Here is a 21,350-nt window from a genome sequence, read left to right as displayed (position 1 = left end):
CACACACACACACACACACACACACACACACACACACACACACACACGGCATTATAGGAGATAACAGAGAAGAACAAGTGAGATAGAAAGTTCTCATCAACTGTTAATGCTTGTCAGAATTGCTTTTAAATGTCACTGCTGAATTTTTTGTAGGTTGAACTTATTCCAAATGGTGTAAATATCCCAGTCACTCCGCAGAATGTATATGAGTATGTAAGGAAATATGCAGAGCACAGAATGTTGGTGGTCGCAGAACAGCCATTGCATGTGAGTATGTCATGTGATGAAACTTTTTGTGTTGGCATTGTGGTGAATTAGCCCAGTAATCTGCAAAAGGCCCAAGTTTTCAAAGTTAAAATGAGTTTACAACTAAATTTAACAGTTCAGACTAAGTTCTCAGTTCTTTTGGATATAACTATTGGAAAAGCTAACCATCAGGAAGTAGTTCTAGTAAGCGTAAGTTGGAAGGGGCTTGTAGGACTGAAATCCAGTTCTTTACTCATCCTGTTGCCGCCTGTGCTTACTAATATCCTAGTTAGAAGGACTCACTGCACTCACTATTCTTACTAAATGCAAAGACACCCCAGCAACATAAGCAGAGAAGGAGGCCATAGTACGCAGAACCTAAAGGGTTCCTATAGGTCAGGACATGAGTGGCTGTCGCAGACAATATACTTCTTCCTCTGAGTGTAAGGTGCTTCAGCCCATGTGCAACATTGCTTAGAGTCACAGCCCAGGGTTTTTATTGGTGGTCAGATCTGTAAGTGTTTCCTGGCTGTACATCCAGCTGCCATTACTGCAGTTTTAGATGAAAGCATGTTTCTACCATATTGTTAACACAAATAACATTGGATTATCTAGGTTATTAGGGTATTGCCCTAATCTCCGCAGTGGAGGTGGTATTCCACACATGAAGTTCTCAAGACCCCAAGGGCCAGCTCTGCATTCAGGCCCTTTCAAAAAATCAGCACATCATTCCTGCAGTGTTAATGCTTTCCCTTTCCAGGATAAAATTTCTGGAAACTAAGAGTGGTACTGATTTCTTGTACTGGGAATTATTATACTGAGATTAAGTTATTACTCCACTCACTACTTTCTAACTGCACGTTAGCAGGCTAAAGCGAGCCGAAGATTGACCAATTAATGCTCCTAAGGTATTCAGCATAGCTCTGGGTACATTTTCCAATAGATTTTGGGTTTGAGTCTGGGGGGTTTGTTGTTGTGTGTGTTTTCTAGAATACACTTTCACCAAACTGAAGTGACGCTTACCTCATATGCTGTGTGTTATTTATATAATGTAAAAAGTAATATCCCTTTTCTACTGGAATATAAGAACACTAACTTCTGAACTGCAGCCTATTTTTGTGCTCAGCTTTTCCTTCTTTCTGTCTTGACTTTGGTAAGAAAGTCACAATACAGCCCTGCTCTTTCTCCTCGCTTTAGGAACTAATATTTTTTAGAGAATGCTGCTAAAATTAGATACTGAGTTTTAATAGTATAAGCAGATACCTTAGGAAATAAAGTACTGCTTATACTAAAAGAAAACAATGTAAACTCTCTAGGCAATGAGAAAGGGTCTGTTAGATGTGCTTCCAAAGAACTCCTTAGAAGACCTAACGGCGGAGGACTTCCGGCTGTTGGTGAATGGCTGTGGTGAAGTCAACGTGCAGATGCTGATCAGTTTCACGTCCTTCAATGATGAGTCAGGTAGGAAAACTGAAGGCTCTCTGAGAGGGGAAAGCCTGAGAGCTGGCTCAATGCCCTTCTCAGGTTCTGGATCTGAGAGTTTCCCAAGTCCTGTAAACAATCAGGTTTGGTTTTTTTATTCATATTACTTTTAAAGGTATGATTAAATCAAATTTAGTATTTTGATAGCTTAGAATTAGCTTATTCTAATTTTGTCCCTTGTGGGAGGCCAAAGCAGGAGGATCTGAAGTTTGAGGTCTACTTCAAATACTTAGTGTGAGAACCTTTCTTAAAAAATATGTGTGTGTATGCTCACATCCGAACAAAAAGATGACTAATTTAGAACACAGTAACATTGTTTGTGGTGGCAAAACAATGTTGATATGCTAAAGTAATAAAAATAATAAATGTTTCCTATGCCTCTGGCAGTCAAAGAATTTGATCACATAGTGTTTGCTTTGTAGAGTTGTGACTGGCTATTGTAAAGACAAAAGTCACATGATTCTAGAAGCAAAAAAAGTAGTGATAATCTTTTGCAAATAAGCTTTATCTCAGTGTGTGATTTGCCCTGAAGATGTTTTATTTTTTAGACATTCAAAGTAAGTGTAGAATTTAAAGCTATAAGAAGTTGATTATGAAAAGATTACGGCTGTACCAAGATTTCTATGTACATGAATATGAATTTTTCCCTTTTGTGTTTTCTGTTTTGTTAAGTGGCCTCCACTAAATTTTAGATTTAGGTTTTTTGAAATAGGGTCTATGGAATATTGGCTGTCTTGGAATTTACTATACAGATTAGGCTGGTCTTGAACCCACAGAGATCCTATCTGCCTTTGCTTCTTGAGTGCTAAGATTAAACATGTGCCATCAAGATGAGCTTAAATTATAGAAAATTTTAAACTGATATTTATACTAACCTTTATGTAATGGTCTTTGTGCCACATTTTAATATCAGTACTTAGAAGAACTTGTTTCATTTTAAAACCAAAACTGTAGAAGGGAAAACAAATAACAAATGCAAAGATATCAGATGAGTAGCATGAGCATCATTGGAAAACTTTAGAAATATAGACTCTGGTGTCATTCTCTTCCATCTTCTAGACCCAGTGAATAGTGAATGGAAAATATCTGCCTTTTAAAAAGGTTTCCTGGGGCATGTCAACTCTGGTTTGAGAAGCACTGTGGCTTAAATTCACAGGAGAATCAGGGTTTACAGATGAGATTTGCATCAACCTTGATGATGACAGGTTGCATTTTCTCTCTTATTCAAGTCAGGGTGACCTAATTAATTACAAAAGTTTGTAATTGCACAAAAAGCTTTAATTTCCTGTTAGGAATTAGATGTCTTAAATTTTTTTTTTTTTTTTTTTTTTTTTTTTAAGATTTATTTATTTTACTTATGAGTACACTGTAGCTGTCTTCAGACACACCAGGAGAGGGCATCAAATCTCATTACGGATGGTTGTGAGCCACCATGTGGTTGCTGGGATTTGAACTCAGGACCTCTGGAAGAGCAGTCAGTGCTCTTAACCACTGAGCCATCTCTCCAGCCCCCAGATGTCTTAAATTTTAAAGTTTAATTTATCTTTGTTTAAGAAGTTTACCAGTACTCAAAAGAAACAACATCTAATATAACACATTGAATTTATATTTTTAGGAGAAAATGCTGAGAAGCTCCTCCAATTCAAACGTTGGTTCTGGTCAATAGTAGAGAAAATGAGCATGACAGAACGACAGGACCTGGTAAGTTAAAAGTCTCACAAAACTTTCTCTCTCTCTCTCTCTCTCTCTCTCTCTCTCTCTCTCTCTCTCTCTGTGTGTGTGTGTGTGAGTGTGAGTGTGCGCGCATGCGTGCGTTTAGGGGATGGGATGGTGGACCTCCCTCTTGGAGAACAGTTTACTGATAAAAGTTCTGTGAAGTTTACCACTTTGGTTGACCATTCATTCCCCCTCCCATATGCATGTAGTGTCTTCAGAGGCCAGAAGAGGGTGTGAGATCCCTTGGGACTAGAGTTACAGATCGTTTGGAGTCATTGTTTGGGTGCTGGGAATCAAACCCAGGTCTTTTGGAAGAGCATCTCTTTCTGTCTACCCGCTAACCCACTTGCTGCTAGCCCCATCTCATTCATTCTGGAATTGGTTTCCATTAAGCTGTCAAATGAATGGATAGGACCAGCTTTGTTCCTAGTTCTTTAACAGTTATATTTTGGAGAGGGTTTGTTTCTTCTTTTCCCTTTGTAGCATTCTAAGATGATGTTTCTTACACAATTATGTTTTAGAAAATAACCCCAATTACTTTCTGAGTCACTTTGGAAAGTTAGATTTATTTCAGTGCTTAGTTGTACAAAGTAAATACCATAGATTGAACTCTTGTAGAAGATTGGTACGTGAGTGTATAGAAGGATAGATCTTGAAGGGTATTTTATATTCATAAGTACGTATTTCTGCAAAGAAGCATTTCTTTGGTATATTTAGTAATAAATAGAGTAACATTAGACAAGTAACTGGGCAGCATTGGTTTACACTGTGTGTTGTACAAAATAAATTTGTACTAGAATCCCATATGCCATTGTATGAAATTTGATCCATTGTAGATATTTCCCAATATTCAGTTATTGTTATAAAATTACTATGTTATCATAATTACCATTGATAAAACTATATTATTTTGTTAGTAGATAAAATATAAAATGACTTTTTAGCTAGCCTGGGGGAATGTTAGTTTTTCTTTTGTTTAGAGATGTGTTTTGTTTTTTCCTTTTTCTTTTCTTTTTTTCTTCAGTAAGAGTTACTCGGAGAACTTAGCTACAATAAACGTCCTTAGCGATTGTTTGACACAATAGCTTCATGTCTCAGATGAGAAAACTCTCAGGCCTTAAGACAGTTACTTTAAAAGAACAATTAAAAAAAAAAACATAATGTGACACCTTTTTTTCTCTTTTAATCCTGAACATTTTTTTTTAAATGTAGCTCATTGAAATATAATTGATTGTGGTCCTTTAGCACAAGAAAATACTTTTGAAACTAAGGGATATTTTGTTTGTTAGTTGTTTTGAGATTATAATTACGTCATTTCCCTCCTTTCTCCAAACCCTCCCTTGCTCTTTTTCAAATTCAGGGTCTATCTCTGTGTGTCTTTGTGTCTTTCTCTCTCGCTTCAAGTTTAAAACGTCACAGTGGAGTTGTATATGTCGCCAGAGTTAAAGCTGACTATCAATCTGTTACAGCCAGCATTGTAATGCTCTACTTACTCTGCTTTATTTTAGGTTTACTTCTGGACGTCAAGCCCGTCCCTGCCAGCCAGTGAGGAAGGTTTCCAGCCTATGCCCTCAATCACAATAAGACCACCAGATGACCAACATCTTCCTACTGCAAATACTTGTATTTCTCGACTTTATGTCCCACTCTATTCCTCTAAACAGATCCTCAAACAGAAATTACTACTCGCCATTAAGACCAAGAATTTTGGTTTTGTGTAGAGTATAAAAAGTGTGTATTGCTGTGTAATATTACTAGCTAATTTTGTAGATTTTTTTTCCCATTTGTCTATAAAAGTTTATGGAAGTTAATGCTGTCATACCCCTCCCCTGGTGGTACCTTAAAGAGATTAAATGCAAACATTCCTTGCTGAGTTTGTAGCTTAAAGGCCTGAGAAGCACTGGCACCTTTTCTCTATGATGGTTTGCTAGTCAACAACTTCTAGGTCTAACCCCAGCCAAAGATGACAGCAGAACAACATAATTTACACTGTGATTTATCTTTTTTGCTGAGGGGGAAAAATGTAAAATGTTCTGAAAATTCACTGCTGCCTTTGTGGAAAGTGTTTCAGCAAAGGTTCTTGTATAGAGGGAATAGGGAATTTCAAAATAAAAAATTAAGTATGTTCTGTGTTTTCATTTTAACTTTTTTTTTAATAGTGTTATTTGTGGTTGACTGCAATTGTGTATCATGTATATGGAACTTGTAAAAAGTTCTTTACATTCAGTTTTTAGAGACGAAATTACTTTTACCTATAAACCCCACTTTTATTGTGGGTTATTTCAGCAGTACTGAGCTCTAGGATACTAGGTACCACTAAAACTTTGCATGTAATGTGTTCATTTGCGAGAGGCACTTTTCTGTACATACGGTGGGCTGATGCATAATACCTTACCACAGTCACCTTTTTTTCTTTGTACCTGTTTCAGTGCAGGTGGACAGGTCACACTGCACTTGAGTTCTAACCAGAAGTCTGTACTAAAAGGTGATTCAGTTATGTGTACTCAGCCTGGGCACTTTCTGATAACTGTAAAATGTTTTATAAGATCATGATTACTGAAAATACATTTTGGAAAATTTTAAATGTTCGTGAGCAGCTTAACTACTTTTGTATCTAGCCTTTTTTTAAGTACCTTGTTACATTTTACTTTTTTAAATAAATTACAGAAGAAATGTCAAGTAACATTGAAGAAACAGTTTTTATTTATATAGCTGTACATTTTTGAAGCTAGGGGCAATGCACTGACATGGTTATATTCATACTTTTTTTTTTAAGTTTATATACATGTGAAATATATGAAAGTTAAGAAAATCAGTCCACATTTTACAGTTAGCAGAGAATCCTAAATGGCACCCAGCCAGGCCTTTTTACAGGTAGAAGAGAAGTGCGATCAGTAATCGGCACAGAAGTTTTGAGTTAACCAAGTGACAGGTTCTTTTTCTTTTCTTTTTTTTTAAAAAAAGACTCTCTGTGGTCTGGGACCAATACCCTTATGTTTGTGGACTTGGCAGTTTTATTCGGTGGGGTAACAAGGAATAAAAAGTCCCTACTAGGATTTAAAACTAGTTACTTAATTATAAAAAGATGAACGAGAGAACTTTTGTTGTCTCTCATGTCTTTTCAGTGCCTGTTAAGACTTCTGGCCTTTGATAGTTCTCATGTATAAAGTTACTGTGTTTTAATTGTGTAACTTCCTTTAAAAGACTGAATCACATGGCATTTTTCAGCCCTTTCAACACTAAAGATATAAAATGTATACAATACCATGCAAAATTAATACATAAAGTAGCCAAAGTGACAAATTGGTTTATATGTCTAAATACTCTACAGAATTAAGAGCTAACAAACACCAATGTGTCTAAAAGGAATAAAACGTAAACGTATCCCTTGTGTGCACTTGACAGGTTTGGTAACTATTAAATGACAAAAGGTTAAATATGATGAGGACGACACTTGGACCCTAATTGTAACGTTACTTTTAATAGTTACTGAAAGAATGAAAATACTTAAAATAATGCAATATTTGAAATGCAAGATGTCTGAGGTCTTCCATTTTGGTTAAAATGTTTTTATATTATTCTTTATATTAAGAATATAGTAAGGTTTTTTTCTTTGTGTGTGTGTGGGTGGGGGATTTTGTTTTGTTTTGTTTTGTTTTGTAGTGTGTGGCTTTTTGTTTTGTTTTCAGTAAAGCTTAAATGTATGCAAGACAAAAATCATATAAAATAAGGTTCTCTTTTGGTCTCGTTAAGTAAAACAGAAATGGGAACAATTTAGGAAACTGAGAATTAACTTCAAACTTCACCGGAGCTTTTGAAGTTTGGCTATTTCCTGCATCCTCTGACATGTGGACATCAAGATGCTCTGGAATGGCTTTGGCTTACTGCCACAGGCTTGAGGGGATGCTTCAAAAGGAATTCTTTTACTACTTAGTACTGGTTCCCAGACAACCTCTCTGCTATAAAGATAGGGTTACTTTAATGAATGTAACAACAACTGTAAGACTCAAGCTCAAATTGAAATCTTCTTTTGAGGGAATAATTCTTATGCTTCCACATTGCAAAGATTTACTTGTTATTGCAGATTCCTGGGCACTGTTTGTCTTCTGGTAACGCTAAGTGGTGGAAGCCAGCAGTCTTTATAATAGAGCAGCATCCAAGTGAACTCTAAAAGTCAGCCCAGAAAGCATTCATTCCATTTCACTCATGAATATAAAGTCCACTGCAAAATTTTCTTAAAGCCAAGCTTTTCCAACTTGAAATTTATGAAAAAGTGCAACTGTTGATCAGTTGTGGCTCTCACTTGATCAGGGCTGGATAAATAGGCCTTTAATGGACTGCTTGAGTTCTTCACCATGTTTACATCAACTAAAATGGGTACGAATATACAGAGAAAACTTACAATACCATTTAGTTACCACACAAATGTATTTGCAATGTGATTTATTTAAAAACACAAATACAAAGTCTGTTACGTTACCTTGCTTATAATCCAAAAAAAATTAGATTACTGATTATATATTAATTTCCTCTTCATTATTTTTAGTAAGTACTTAGTATGTGCTAAGCACTTTTTCAGTATTTGCCTCCTCGATGTCCTCAGGGAACTGATTTAGTGAAAGTTATCCACCTGTTATGTGCTAAACTGGTAAGTTAGATGGATCACGGGCACTATGGAGTTTGCATTCCTAACATAGGACTGCAGTAGTATTTTGTGGAAGGTATGATCGTGCAACTCAGTCACGAGACTAATGATGTGCCAGGAAGGTTCTAGGTGCATTATATTCAGTATGGAGCCCTAGACCATCATGATGCTCTCTGACTTTGCTATTTTGAAAAAGCAGTGATTCATAAGCTTGCAAAAGATTTAAAAACAAATGGATTTATCCTTCAGTAATTTTCCTCAGTGAACTCGAACTTTGAAGACATGCTTTAAAGTTCTATTAGTTATAAGTTAATGTTATAACCATTGAAATCTAAGTGTCTTAAAAAGGATATGATGAAATGATTTTGTTCTACATTCTCTTGAAATTTAAAAGGACTGCAAACTAAAAAAGATGGCTCAATGGGTAAAGACACTCATTGCCTTGTTTAATGATATGAATTTGATCTTCAGAACCCACAAGGTAGGAGAGCCAAGGGCAAGTTGTCTTCAGCCTTCTGCATTTGCACCTTGGCATGTATGCCCCCCACCCAAATAATAATAATAAAGCACATAAAGTGTGCCAAGCTTGAATGGTAACGGTTAGGTAGGCTTTATGTGTCACACATTAGCCTTTCAGATCTTCAAAGTGTCTCGTGTTCCTAGGTAGCCAGCTTTTTTTTTCCCCCCAATTTGTCTCTTGGAATCATAGCCCACAGAAATGGAAGGCTTATGTGATTTTTACTACCATATTCATTTGGTACATTTAGGGAATAAACACAGTTTTGTCCTATTTTATTAGAAAAATTCTGCCTACAGGAAAACATAATAACCTTCAACTACCAAGAAATGGATTGGGGGTAGTGAGTAAGTAAAAACGAGGCACAGTTGTAGGCACTGAGCAAGCACAAGGGTGAAAGCGTAGGTGTGGAGTGTGAGCACCAGACTCTTGCCCCATGTAAGTAGAAGTAGCAAAGCCTACAATCAGGAAGGAAGTGACCATTCAGAAATGCAGCACGAGGAGCTGATTTATGTAGAAAGGCTTTGTAACACTAGGCTGGTCTACATCATTTGAACGTTAATGTGTTGAGTGCCAAAGGCTAAGGTCTGCTTCAGTATAATTGTTTCACTAAAACATTGTTCTTAGGACTATGTTCACTTCCTTTGTCCTGTGGTTATCCTGGGTGTGCCAGTGCCTAAAATGTTTCTGTGGCTAGATGTTCTTCATACAGTTCTTAAAACTTAAAGCAGTCTGTAATATTGACTGCTGATTCATTAGAGTTAACTAGTTATTCAATATGGCTTTGAAGATGTCAGCCACAGCAGCAAATATAAGGCTGAGGCACACTCAGCTGTCTGGTTTAGAACTGAACTCTTCTGCCTACCAAGAATCCATTGCCAAAGGCATTGTTGATTCCCTAGCTACCCATGTTTTTAAACCTGTAGTTTAATATCAAGTCATTTACTCATTTAATATCTTCCACAGCTGATGAAGGCATTTTAAAAAGATGTTCTTTTTTTTTAAAGGATTTATTTTTATTCTATCCATACAGGTATTTTGCCTGCATGTGTGTCTCTCTGTACTGCATGTATGCAGTGCCCATGGAGCACAGAAGAGCATGTTGGGTCCCTTGGAACTAAAGTTATAGAAGATTGTTAGCCTCCATGTGAGAGCTGGGAATTGAACTTAGAAAGAAGCAGTTGGTGTTCTTAACAGCTGAGCCATCTCTCCGGCCCTAGGCCGATGTTGTTAACAAGTATTAACTCATTCTTTCTTGCATTCTCATTGCCTTAATGTGACACTTGCACTATTCTGCACATAGCCTATTCTAATTAGCTCTAATCTCTACACTTCCTAATATGCTGCTCTCCTCTCCATTGGAGGTCTTTCTGAATAGTAAGCATGACTTGTTAATAAGTATAACTCCATATGTTTCTGTGGTTTAAAAGCAAGTTTGGTGTTGGCCAGTGTTCTGCAAGGATTTTCTTTTACCTGAGAGGAGAGCCTCAAGGCCCATTGCTCCCAAAGGGCTGGCTACCCAGGGAATTGTTTTCACAGGGGACTCCTTTCCCCATATTAGAAGTGACTGCTGCTAGCTATCTGAACTGGTAGTAGATCTTTGCATTGACCTCATTATGCTGGTTTTGTAGACTTGAGTTGTCCAGATTTGCATCTGTCCAGATTTCAAAAGGAAAACCTAGGAATCGAGGTAATATGTGAAAGGGACCAAGTCATGTGTGCTTGTATGCTCTTTTAGACCTGGTACCACCTCTGTGAAAACAGTAAATAGACTTTTTCTATTCGCAGTGATTTCAGGAGAGTCTAATAAAGGAGTCAAAACTTAAGAGTGATCATTTAAGAGGCATGTGCCATTTCGTTAAGGAATGAAAGTATTGTGAGTTATATGGTTTGTCAGTGAGGCTGACTGGATTAGTAGGCAGTCAATCATAACACATAGCAACACTGGAAACAATAACACAACACTGGAAATGCTCACTGAAGATAAAATTGTGTTTCTAAGCAGATAGGAAGTATTTAGTAAAAACGCTATTAAGTGAGGAAACCAGAATTTCCTATGAATAGTTTGGTGCTCTAAGGCCTCTTTCTGTTCCATGTTTCATTTTCTGTATACTCAATACCTAACGTTGTGCTTGACTGGTGCTTATTGTTTCTGACATTAAAAATGAATTGTCTTCTTCCCTTGGACCATTTTTCTTTCTCACTGATTGCTCCTACAGCAGAGATCACCTGTGTTTACCACATGGATGTCTGCTGCCACTTCCAAGAAAGTCACACGGCGTCTTCATGTCTCCATCGGCTGAAGAATCAAATCAAGATCAGGGTAGAAGAGAAGCCACGACACTAGGAAAGCAAACTATTAGTGCAGTTAGCAAGAGGAGTGATTTCTGTCTTGTCTGTTTCTGAAATCAAAACGGCATTTGTCTCTGACCACTGCTTATAGCTTGGTCTTTGGTTACTTTTGTACTTCAGTCTCGGGGGCTGAGAATTGATGGAAAGTAAAAAGTTGATTTGTCTGGACCTCTTGGACCACTGTGAGTAACATCAGCACCAAGGACAGTGCTCCACACCCCTACTGCTCCAAATACACACATTCCCTTTGGGGGTGATGCAGAAGATAGAAATTCAGTTTCCAAGTACTCTGTATCTCTAGCTCCAAGGCATCCAAGACCTTTTTCTGAACTCCACAGGTACCTACATACACACACCATTCATATACTTGAAAAATATTTTTAAAATAGTCTCCTTGCTCTGGTGTAGGACCAAACAGGTTCTTCCAGGTACTGGGGGGGGGGGGGAGGTGCTATCCTCACACTCACCTGAGTGGAGGGTTGGTGGATACTGTCTGCCCTGTAAAAACATCATGTAGGACTCTGCAAACTGACGAAACTTCAATTGAACAGACCTGCGAAAGTTGTAAGACGTCAACACAAATGGAGCATCAGGAAAGCACTGACGGAATGGTTCTCCATGTCTGTGCTCTGAGAAGGGAGGCTCACTCGGATGGAGCATCAGGAAAGCCCTGATGGAATGGTTCTCCATGTCTGTGCTCTGAGAAGGGAGGCTCACTCGGGATTCCCATACTCCTTAGTTGAGGAAGCAGACTGGAATTCTGGGCCATGCTAGGCATTCCTTTCCTTCCAAAATAACAGATTTCAGGGAGAATTAAGCAGGTCGCTTTATCTGCATCTAAATGCTCCTCTGTCTTCATGCAGAATTACTCTTAAAAAAATGCTTTGAGACATACTGTTTGATGACTTTAAATGAACACTTGTTTGTTATTTATTTGCCATGCAATCTTTGGTAAGTTATCTTTTGTGAGAATGATTTTCCTCCTCCCAGAATTCAATATGTAAAAAGTTTTCACTCAACATTTGATCATATTGCTCTAAAGAGTAAGGGTAACCACTTCACTGTAGGCTTTAGAGCTTAAAGCAAAAGTTTCTGTTCTACTTTATATTTTAGAGGCTAACCACAAAACAGATGCCAGTTGTTGAAATCATAGCAAGGCTCTTTCCAGAATCTACTGAAAATCTCTTACTTCTTTTCCACGTTTTGGATTTTTTTGTTCGTTTTTGAGATTGCATCTTCCTGTGTAGCCCAGGCCAACCTTGGTTTCAGGATCCTCCTGTTCCCCCCCCCCCCAGCCCCCAACCCAAAATGCTGGAATCAGAGGTGTTCAATACCATACTCCACTCCTCTTTCACCTTACTTTCATTTAATTCGTTTGTCTTATTTGCGTTTGTATACTGGTAGGTGTGGTGCTGGGGATTGAACCCAGAGCCTTGTACCATCCATGGAGTGTTGTTCCATCATCGAGCTACAGTTCTGTCCCGTTTATTACTTGGGAATTTTTTTCTGTCATACGTACCATATACTTACCATATCCTGAAAACATTATACAAGTAATTCAACCAAGATTACTGCCACCATCATTGTTCACTGTCTTTGGCCCTTACAATACAGAAGTGTCGATTCTCTCTACCACTTTAACCTTTGCCTTGAAAAGTATGCGTAGCAAGGATATTGGAGTCTATTGTATTTTGGCTGCTTAACCTTGGTTATTTAATTTCAGGTTCAGTTTTTTAATCTGGACCATGAAGAAAATTGCAGTATCAACTACAGGGAGATGTCTTAAAGATTAATTCACATAAAGGGCTTAGCAGTATAGAATCCATCAGGTTGGGAAAGGTCAATAAACATTACTCAATTGTTTAAACAATTTCACAAAGATTTCAAGATATTTCCCTGAATTTAGCTAATTTTCCTTCTCATTCTCAATCTCCACTCACGCACACACTTTCCCCCTCCATTTCTCCTGGAATTCAAGAGTTCCTTTCTCCTTGGAGGTTTTTTTTTAAAGGATTGTTCTATTTATTTATTATATGTAAGTACACTGTAGCTGTCTTCAGACACCCATATGAGGGCATCAGATCTCATTGCAGATGGTTGTGAGCCACCATATGGTTGCTGGGATTTGAACTCATGACCTCTAGGAGAGCAGTCAGTGCTCTTAACCACTGAGCCATCTCACCAGCCCCCCTCCTTGGAGTTTTTAACAGTGTCGCTCCTTCCACCCTGCTCTCCACATCCCATCCAGCGGGCGGCTCTACAGCCACTGTCTCTCGGACTGACTGAGTGAACCTACGGTGTCGCTGGGAGAATGTCCCGGCGTGCCTGGCGCAAGCAAGGCAGACAGCAAGTTCCAGTAGACGCTCCAGAATTCAGAGCCTGGAGGTTGGGGAAGCCAGAGTGGGCGGGGTCATGCGACACGGAAAAACAGGCTTGAAGTGCTCTGGTTCTGCGGACTGGACTCCAGGCCGGAGCGGAGCCCGGCTCAGTGAAGGGAAGCGGCTCCGCTGAGAAAAGAGGGGCGGAGCCATGGGCGGGGCGGGGCCGGCTGAGGTAGGCGGATCCCTGAAGCGTGGGGTGGAGCCGGCCGAGGTGGGCGGATCTCTGGGACATGGGGCGGGGCCGGCAGGAAAGGAGGATCTTTGAGGCGGGGAGTAGCGTGCCTGGGCGGAGCCACGGCAGGGGCTCTCACCCCAATGGGCTGGCTGGAACCCGGGACCGGCGCCGCTGGGCGGGCCCGGAGCTGGAGGAGGTTCGCACGGGGCAGACTAATTGACTACCTCGATCTGGTCTTACTCGGGTTTGGCTGCCGCGCTCAGTTCCTCAGCTCGGGTAGCTCTGGCGGAGTCTGCGCGATGGGTGACCCGGAAAGGCCGGAAGCGGCCAGGCCGGAGGAGGGTGAGGTAAATGTCGCAGTCGCTTCATCCTCCACCCCAGAGTCACGCCCGAACTTGAGGTTGCAAGTTGCGGGAACCTGCAAGTCAGTCGCAGGTCCGCTGTAGAGTAGTGTTTTATTCGTCGCCATCAGAAACACTGCAGGCCGGAAGGAAGCGCCTCACCGCAGGCTGGTGTTGGGGAGTTGGGGAGCCGGCCCTGGGAAGGGTGAGGAGGGACGCTGTGCTGCTCTGCTGCTCTGCTCGGGGCTGGCCAAGGACAACGCTCTGAGGCCCCGGCTCAGGAAGGCTCCGTCCTCCCTTGTTCTCCAGCCTCTGCTCTCCAGTCTTTTCTTGTCTGGAGCCCTGGCGGGTGAAAGGGCTGTGACGGGTCTACCCAACAGAACTCGGGTGGCAATTGACACAGGTGGATGAGGGGACGGGATGACAGGTGGAGGGAGGACGAGGTAGCCTTACAACGAAAAAGAGAAGTACGGAATAACAGCAAACAAATATTAAATTATAGGGCTTTATAGTAATGTAAGTTGTTACTGTATAATTTCCAACTCCCCATTTTGAGAAAAAAATTTTTTTTTCCAAATCATCTGGAATACGAGTAATACTTTTTTGTATGTGAGCCTGCTTCTCTTTGTGGTGCCTTGAAGTTAGTACTGTGGCAAGTTGGAGGGGCCATAAAAGTTTGAGCCCACATTCATTGATGCTTATACTGGAATTTCTAGACAAAGATGGAGATTCTAAATTGATTTTTATTCTGTAAGCACTTAATAATAAATTATGACTATCCCTTAATTTTCCCCCTTGAAACAAAGATACTTAGCACCAGTTTCTTCATCCAGGTGATATTTAGACTTCTCTGGTTTGCCAGTGACACCAGAAATCATTCTGGCTTAACACCTGAGAGTTAATTTTTTAAAATTATTCTTGATTCATAAAGACAGAGCAGAGTTTTAGACCTAGAATAAATTTTAGTTTTTTTTTTTTTTTTAGTGAATCCAAGAGTTTTTGAGATGCAAGGATATCTTAAGCACTTTCTTTTTCTGGATATGATAGGGCAGTGTGGGCTATTTGTATCAGAACCATCTGGAGTAATTAATAAAAACTAAATGATCATGTCTACAACCTGCATTTGTAGCAAGCACTTCCGGTGATTTTAGCACAGTTGAGTTAAGGGCCATTTTAAAGGGCAGTAGATGAGATTATTAGTCTCCTTATATTAATGTAGATTTTGCATGTGAATCTACAGAGAACGAGGTCTACAGCATTCACCAATTTCTCAAAATTCCCAAGATTAGAACGCTTAGGCCAAAAAGGCATTCCTAACACTCATTACTAGAACTAGGTTCAATTCTCCGAGTTATTGCTTCTCATTCAGTGTTCCACCAGCTCTTTCAGATTTGTTGATTGGTATAAGAATGAAATGGTACTTAAAACATATATATATCTGCAGCTGCATGCAAATAAGTGGAAGAGACACAACAGGCAACCACATTGGAAGCATGGAGAGTGCCAGTCTAGATTAGACCACTCTAGGTGCTTACTGGGGAATCATAAGCTGGATTTTGTCTCAGCAGCACCATACCAGATGACCAGAACCTAAGACAAAACCAAATGCACAGGTTTGGAAAAGAGTGGAGTCTTGCTAAGGATTCCCTACTCCCCAGCTTTACCTCGGGTTCTCATCACCTCAGCTTTGTGCAGCTACAATTTAGTTCTCTCTCTGCTTTCAGTCTTCCCTGACTATTTACTGTTGTCAAGTGTCTCCTTCATTAACTTAGTGATTTGTTGTTACTTCCCAATACTAATTCTACAAAAAAAAAACCCTTAAGCTCTCAATTTTCAATAAACAATAATAAGGCCCACTAGAAAAGTCTTATCAAAGCCCAGGTATTTTTTTTATTCCAGTTTTCACATCTTAATGCTTTCATGTTCTCATGTCCATTTCTGAAATTCATACAGTATATATTAGCAAAATCTTGTTTCTTTTTCTAATTCTTCCTGTATATGGAATATCTGTCTTCCATGTTAATTCCCATTCAGAAACTCGTGATTATCCATCTGTAGGAATCATTTTATAATGTATCCCACAATGAATGCCCGCAGGTGGAAAATGAAAGCAAGGAGAGTTAGAATACGAGCTTCTGTATGCTACCACATCTTTGACATTTTTTTCCCCCACAAAATTAGTTTCCTACCCTCTTAGACTGATTGAGATCAGAGTCTGGATCCTTTATAGAATTCTTCTCATCGAGGCTTTATCTAAGTCAGGTCACTTGTGCTTTTGTTTTATTTGTTATACATCCTTTCCAGTCAAGGGGACTTGTCTTCTCTACTATATGCTCTTTATACAATAGCATTCTCTTCCTTACCCCTTGTCTGTCTGTCCGACTGCCTTCCTTTCTTTCTTTCCATCCTTTTTTTTTTTCTATTCTGGACCTCACACATCTCTGGCTACCCTTCAGAGTTACTATGTAGCTGAAGATGACCTAGAACTTCTTCATCAATCTTCTGGGCCTTGTTTATGTGGCACCAGAGATAGAACACTGGGTGGTGCACGGTAGGCAGGCACTCTTCAGCAAGCGCTCTTCCAAATAAGCTGTATCTCAAGCTCTAAATGTTGGCATTCTTTAACATCCTCCAAGGCTGTGTTCAGTTGTCTTCCAGTTCCCTATAGGTTCTCTCTAGATAAGCCATTTCCTTGGCAATTATTAATAGGGTTCCCATCACTCTTGTGCCACAGTGTCATATTTGCAGCTATCTACTAGAAACTTTGTACCTGAATTTGATATTTTTATTGCAAATTTCACTTTATAGATTGTTGTAAGTGTGCTATGGCAAAAACACAGATGAACATGTTTGTGTCTTCCTACAATGTCAGAGTTTACTGAATGATAATAAATTTACAAGGTACAGCAGTTCCAGTGGCAGCGTTGCCAGATAACCCTGCCTTCTTTGGCAGTCTGGCTTAGGAAAATGGACATCCTTTTGTTTAGGTCTTAGTTATTAGTATTAACTCTCATATCACACATTGCAAGCATTTTTCTATATATGCAATTTACAGAATGAATATAAGTTAAAGTGACTATGGCAGAGTTCAAGAGGTTTCAGAAGAGGCCTGAGAGAAACGCGAATAGAGGTGTATTGATAAAATAATGAACTCAGAGTCAGCCATATTGAAGAAGCTGTTGTGGAGATCAGGCTGCAGGAGAGTCACGATTGAAACTGAGGATGTAGTTGGCTACAGAGGCAAGGAGGACAGAACTGTGGTAGAACAAGAATTAGTAGCTTCTGGTCCAGATGGGTGGAGGCCAGTCAAGTAGGCCATGTCAACAAAAGGGGCCAGGCTGAGCTCAAGCCCCAGAGACAACCAGGAGTTCTCTGCTAGTCAGTCCTTCACACACACACACACACACACGCATGCCTGCATGCCACAGTGTGCACACCAAGTATCAGATGATAGGGTATGGAGCCATTGCCAACACAGTGCTGGGTACCCACAACTTAATGACGTTCATGTGAGAGATTTATACTCCTTTAATCTGTTCTGTCTGATAAGCTCTTGAGCCTGGGTTTCCTAATAAGATTTCAGTACTCTCATGTACCACTCCATCCTCAGTTCACCTGACAAATATAAGGGAGGTACCCTTTCTACTACCAGGAATAAATCATTTGTCATTGTGTGACGTGGGTAGTGCTAGACAAGCAGTGAGTTTTGTTTGTCCACCTAGGAGCACTGTCTCCATCCATAAAATTGAGTCAAAAGCTGCCTGTAAAATGGGATCTCTATAAGCACAGCCTAAACAAGCCACTTTCATACATTGTGGAGTAACTTAGACTTAGGAAGCTTTCTCTCAACAATAGATTCTTTGTGTTAACAGCTTTGTGTTAGTGGCGCTTGGACTAGTAGGATCAGTTGATTCAAGTTTTGTTAAACTAATATGAGAATGAACAGGTTTTCCTCTGAATATTCAGCTGTTTCCACATATTGAGGATATTCTATATTGCTGTTATTTCTTGTAAAAATCTTGCAGATGCTGAGGTTGAACATTTTTAGCAAGAACTAATTGTTTTATTTTTAAGATCTTATTATTTGTATGTGTGTATGTAGTAAGTATGCATATGTGCATGTATGTATTGGGAGGAGAATATATGTGTGCGTTTGGGTGGGTGCACATATCCACTGGGCACCAAATGGAAAACATACTAAGTTATTTATTTTTCTTTCTAGTTCTTTTCAGATCTGCCTCATTTTTGCAAGTGATCATAGACTACATATCCAATAATGTTACTTGTCAGATTAAAAACCTTCACTGGCTTTCAAAACTTTACATTTAGAAGTTAGATGGCTTGCTCCGTAGTTTTCAAAAATTAATTTCTTAATTTCCATTTAGTATGCAAAATTGACATACCCAAGCTATCTTCAGATAACATTTAGCCAAGGAGTAATGTTTTAGAATCCAAAGGTTTATTTGTCTTTTTTTCATAAAATGAGAATAGTAAAATTTTTTTTTTTTTTAGTAGCAAAGCATCGTTTCAGAGTGGTTATAGGAAAATAGCTATGGCAAAGTTTATATTTACATTCAAGGCCCTTTCCATGGGCATTAATACCTGAGCCCATTTTTTCAAATAAAATCATAATTACAATACCAATTGATAAATCCACTTTTGTCTAGTAGAATAATATTAAGTTTCTATTTGTAAAATTATTTATAAAGTCATTCAAAGAAATTGTGAGACTTGACAAATTTGTTTTGAATTCAGATATAAATAGAAGGTAAAGATTTATATCTGACTTAGCCAACAATTTCTTTGTACATTATCTTTTTCCTGTTTCAAGAAAAAGTTTCTCTGTGATCCCTGGCTGGCCTGAGCTCACTCTGTAGATCAGGCTAGCTTCGAACTCAGATCCACTAGCTTCTACCTCCTAAATACTGGATTAATACCTGACATTAAAGTTCTTTTAAGCCGGGTGGTGGTGGCGCATGCCTTTAATCCCAGCACTTGGGAGGCAGAGACAGGCGGATTTCTAAGTTTGAGGCCAGACTGGTCTACAGAGTGAGTTCCAGGACAGTCTGGGCTATACAGAGAAACCCTGTCTCGAAAAACGAAAAAAAAAAAAAAAAAAACAGAAGTTCTTTTAATCCTCTTGCTACTAATCAGTCCACCATATGAAATACATGCAGGCCGTGACCCCTTAGGGGTTGAATGACCCTTTCACAGGCGTTGCCTAAGACTATCATAAAACATAGATATTTACATTATAATTCATAACAGTAGCAAAATTAAAGTTATGAAGTAACAATGAAAATAATTTTATGGTTAGTGGTCACCATATCATGAGAAACTGTATTAAAGGGTCACAGCATTAGGAAGGTTGAGAACCACTGTTCTAAAATATGGTTTCTTACCACAGGTCTACCAGGTGTACTCTGAAGAGCCTTACCTGCACCTCTTCAAGTTGTATTAACATATGCATTATGAAATATGTCAGCTCTGGCCCAGTTCAAAGGTCTATGTTAATTAACCCTCTTCATATGACAAAATATTTAGTAATGCTCCCTAATGTAACTTCCTTTAATCCTTCATGAGTTAATGTCACTGACATTCATGAATACTACTATCCTCAGATTATTATGTTTCATTTTTATCAGGGCAGAACAGAAAGACACTATATACAAATGTACTTACATTCCAAGTTCTAGTCTTCAAAAGGTTCACAAATTCTGAGACTGGCTAGTTGTTTCTTAGGTTGTAAAAACTCTAAGGTCAAGGTACTTGTTTCCAAAGGGTTACTATTTGTGCTTTCCTTCCCAGTGCCCTGTCTAGCAAATAGAATGATGGTAGATTTCTAATCCTGAATGATACCTCAATAATATACACATTACATTACACATGAAAAATGCAAAATAGTATTAAAAGGCAATAAATTTATTTCTAGAAAAATTAAAAAGAGGTATATTGGCCACATAGATTCAAAATATCTGTTGATTGAGCTAGGGAGATAGTTTATTTAGTAAAGTGCCTACTGTGTAAGTATAAGGACGTCAGTTCAGATTCCTAGTAGACCAGTACACACACACACACACACACACACACACACACACACACACACACCTACCTGTTTACTCTAGACCTCTGCCTTTGGGCTCAGGTTTAGCTAATGTTGTATTTGAGAGTCTGTCTCTGTCTCTCCCCCTCTCCTCAGTCTCATTGTAGCCCAGACAGGCCTTAACTTAGCAGTCTTCCTGCTTCAACCAACTTCCGGGTGTAGGTATTATAGGCATGTGACAGTATGTCTAGCTTAGACTTTACTGCCATTCTCTAATACTGAGTTAAAGTTCCTTTCTTGGAGTTATAAGGAGGTATAAGGAGGTATTGATGGACCAAATATCCACTATAATAATTCAACAAATAAGAACAACCTTTAAAAAGCCAATGAGAAGCAATCAGTTATCAATAATAACAAAATAATTAAAAAAATACAGCATTTGAAACCATGAAAAATACATTGTTACTTTTTTGTAGCAGTCTTTTGATATGAGTGTGACAACTGCTAACTGGTGAGGGTGCTAATTTGTCCATACAAGTAAAAACTATTTTGTACCACAAAGAATAATCTGAAGTGCAAGTAAGAATAGCAGTGTATATGGGAATGTTAAAGTAGATAAAGAAGATACATTGTTGGTAAGGAGTTTTCAGGTAAGTATTAAGTATTTCAGCTAAGATTAGGAAAAACTAAAAATGTAGCCTGTAACAATGGCTCGCTCACATCAGCATTCTAAATCAGAGTTTCACTGAAGGGGCATTTTGTTCACAAACTTAGATATTTTCCCACTGTTATAATTTGTTGGTTTAGCTTGTATTATGCTTAGAGTAGCAATAACCACAATAATTTTAGTGCCTGCTATGCACCTGGTATAGCTTATAGGATTTGTAATAATTAGAACAATCTTATTCAGTAAGTATAATTTTGTAGCAGCAGAGAGTGAGGCTTAGAGAAATTAAGAAACTTCCTAGCTGGAACTAGCTGTCTACAGTTGTCCACTACTTAGATAACTGAAAGATTCTATTCGTCATACTGCTTCCCCAACCTGTGCTACCTCCTGAACTTTTCCAAGATGTCTATTTAAGCGTGAGTCATAGAGAAGTTTCCATGTAATAAAAGCATTTGTACTTTGTTTTTAAAAAGAAATTGTGTTCAGAGACAAAAGAAAATATGGTGAGGTCAGAGGAAGAGCCACTCCTAAGAAAGAGTTCCCGACGGTTTGTCATCTTTCCGATTCAGTACCCTGACATATGGAGAATGTATAAGCAAGCACAGGCATCTTTCTGGACAGCAGAAGAGGTATGTGGCATCGCCTGGATCCCGTTTGCTCTTGCCTTACAGAATAATGAAATATGTTTACTTATAAGTATGGCTAATAATTAATATAGATTATTAGTGCTCATCAATAGTAAATATAACTAATTATCAATCGACCTAAATTGAACATAATTAGAT

At 38.8% G+C, this 21,350-nt stretch overlaps 2 protein-coding genes across 7 annotated transcripts in view; both read left to right on the top strand.

Moving 5' to 3' along the window:
• Ubr5 (ubiquitin protein ligase E3 component n-recognin 5) overlaps positions 1-6,028 on the top strand; it is a 105,236-nt gene extending 99,208 nt beyond the window's left edge. For all 5 annotated transcript variants that reach the window (XM_028765502.1, XM_028765529.1, XM_028765520.1 and 2 more), the window contains exons 56-59: positions 154-267; positions 1,563-1,707; positions 3,344-3,429; positions 4,953-6,028. In XM_028765502.1, the coding sequence (XP_028621335.1) occupies positions 154-267; positions 1,563-1,707; positions 3,344-3,429; positions 4,953-5,165 (558 nt within the window). In that variant the 3' untranslated portion in view covers positions 5,166-6,028. The remainder of the gene's footprint in view (positions 1-153; positions 268-1,562; positions 1,708-3,343; positions 3,430-4,952) is intronic.
• Positions 6,029-13,684: 7,656 nt separating this feature from the next.
• Positions 13,685-21,350, top strand: part of Rrm2b (ribonucleotide reductase regulatory TP53 inducible subunit M2B) — a 32,390-nt gene continuing 24,724 nt past the window's right edge. The window contains exons 1-2 of one of the 2 annotated variants that reach the window (XM_028767533.1): positions 13,685-13,861; positions 21,039-21,194. In XM_028767533.1, the coding sequence (XP_028623366.1) occupies positions 13,814-13,861; positions 21,039-21,194 (204 nt within the window). In that variant the 5' untranslated portion in view covers positions 13,685-13,813. Of the gene's footprint in view, positions 13,862-13,933; positions 14,061-21,038; positions 21,195-21,350 lie in introns of those variants that run through there. The other variant, XM_028767536.1, reaches the window with a different exon arrangement.

This window comes from Grammomys surdaster, unplaced genomic scaffold, assembly GCF_004785775.1.
Source record: "Grammomys surdaster isolate TR1022 unplaced genomic scaffold, NIH_TR_1.0 63, whole genome shotgun sequence".
NCBI lineage: Eukaryota > Metazoa > Chordata > Mammalia > Rodentia > Muridae > Grammomys > Grammomys surdaster.
The sequence above is the reverse complement of the archived record's forward strand: the minus strand, read 5'-3'. Positions and strand labels throughout refer to the sequence as shown.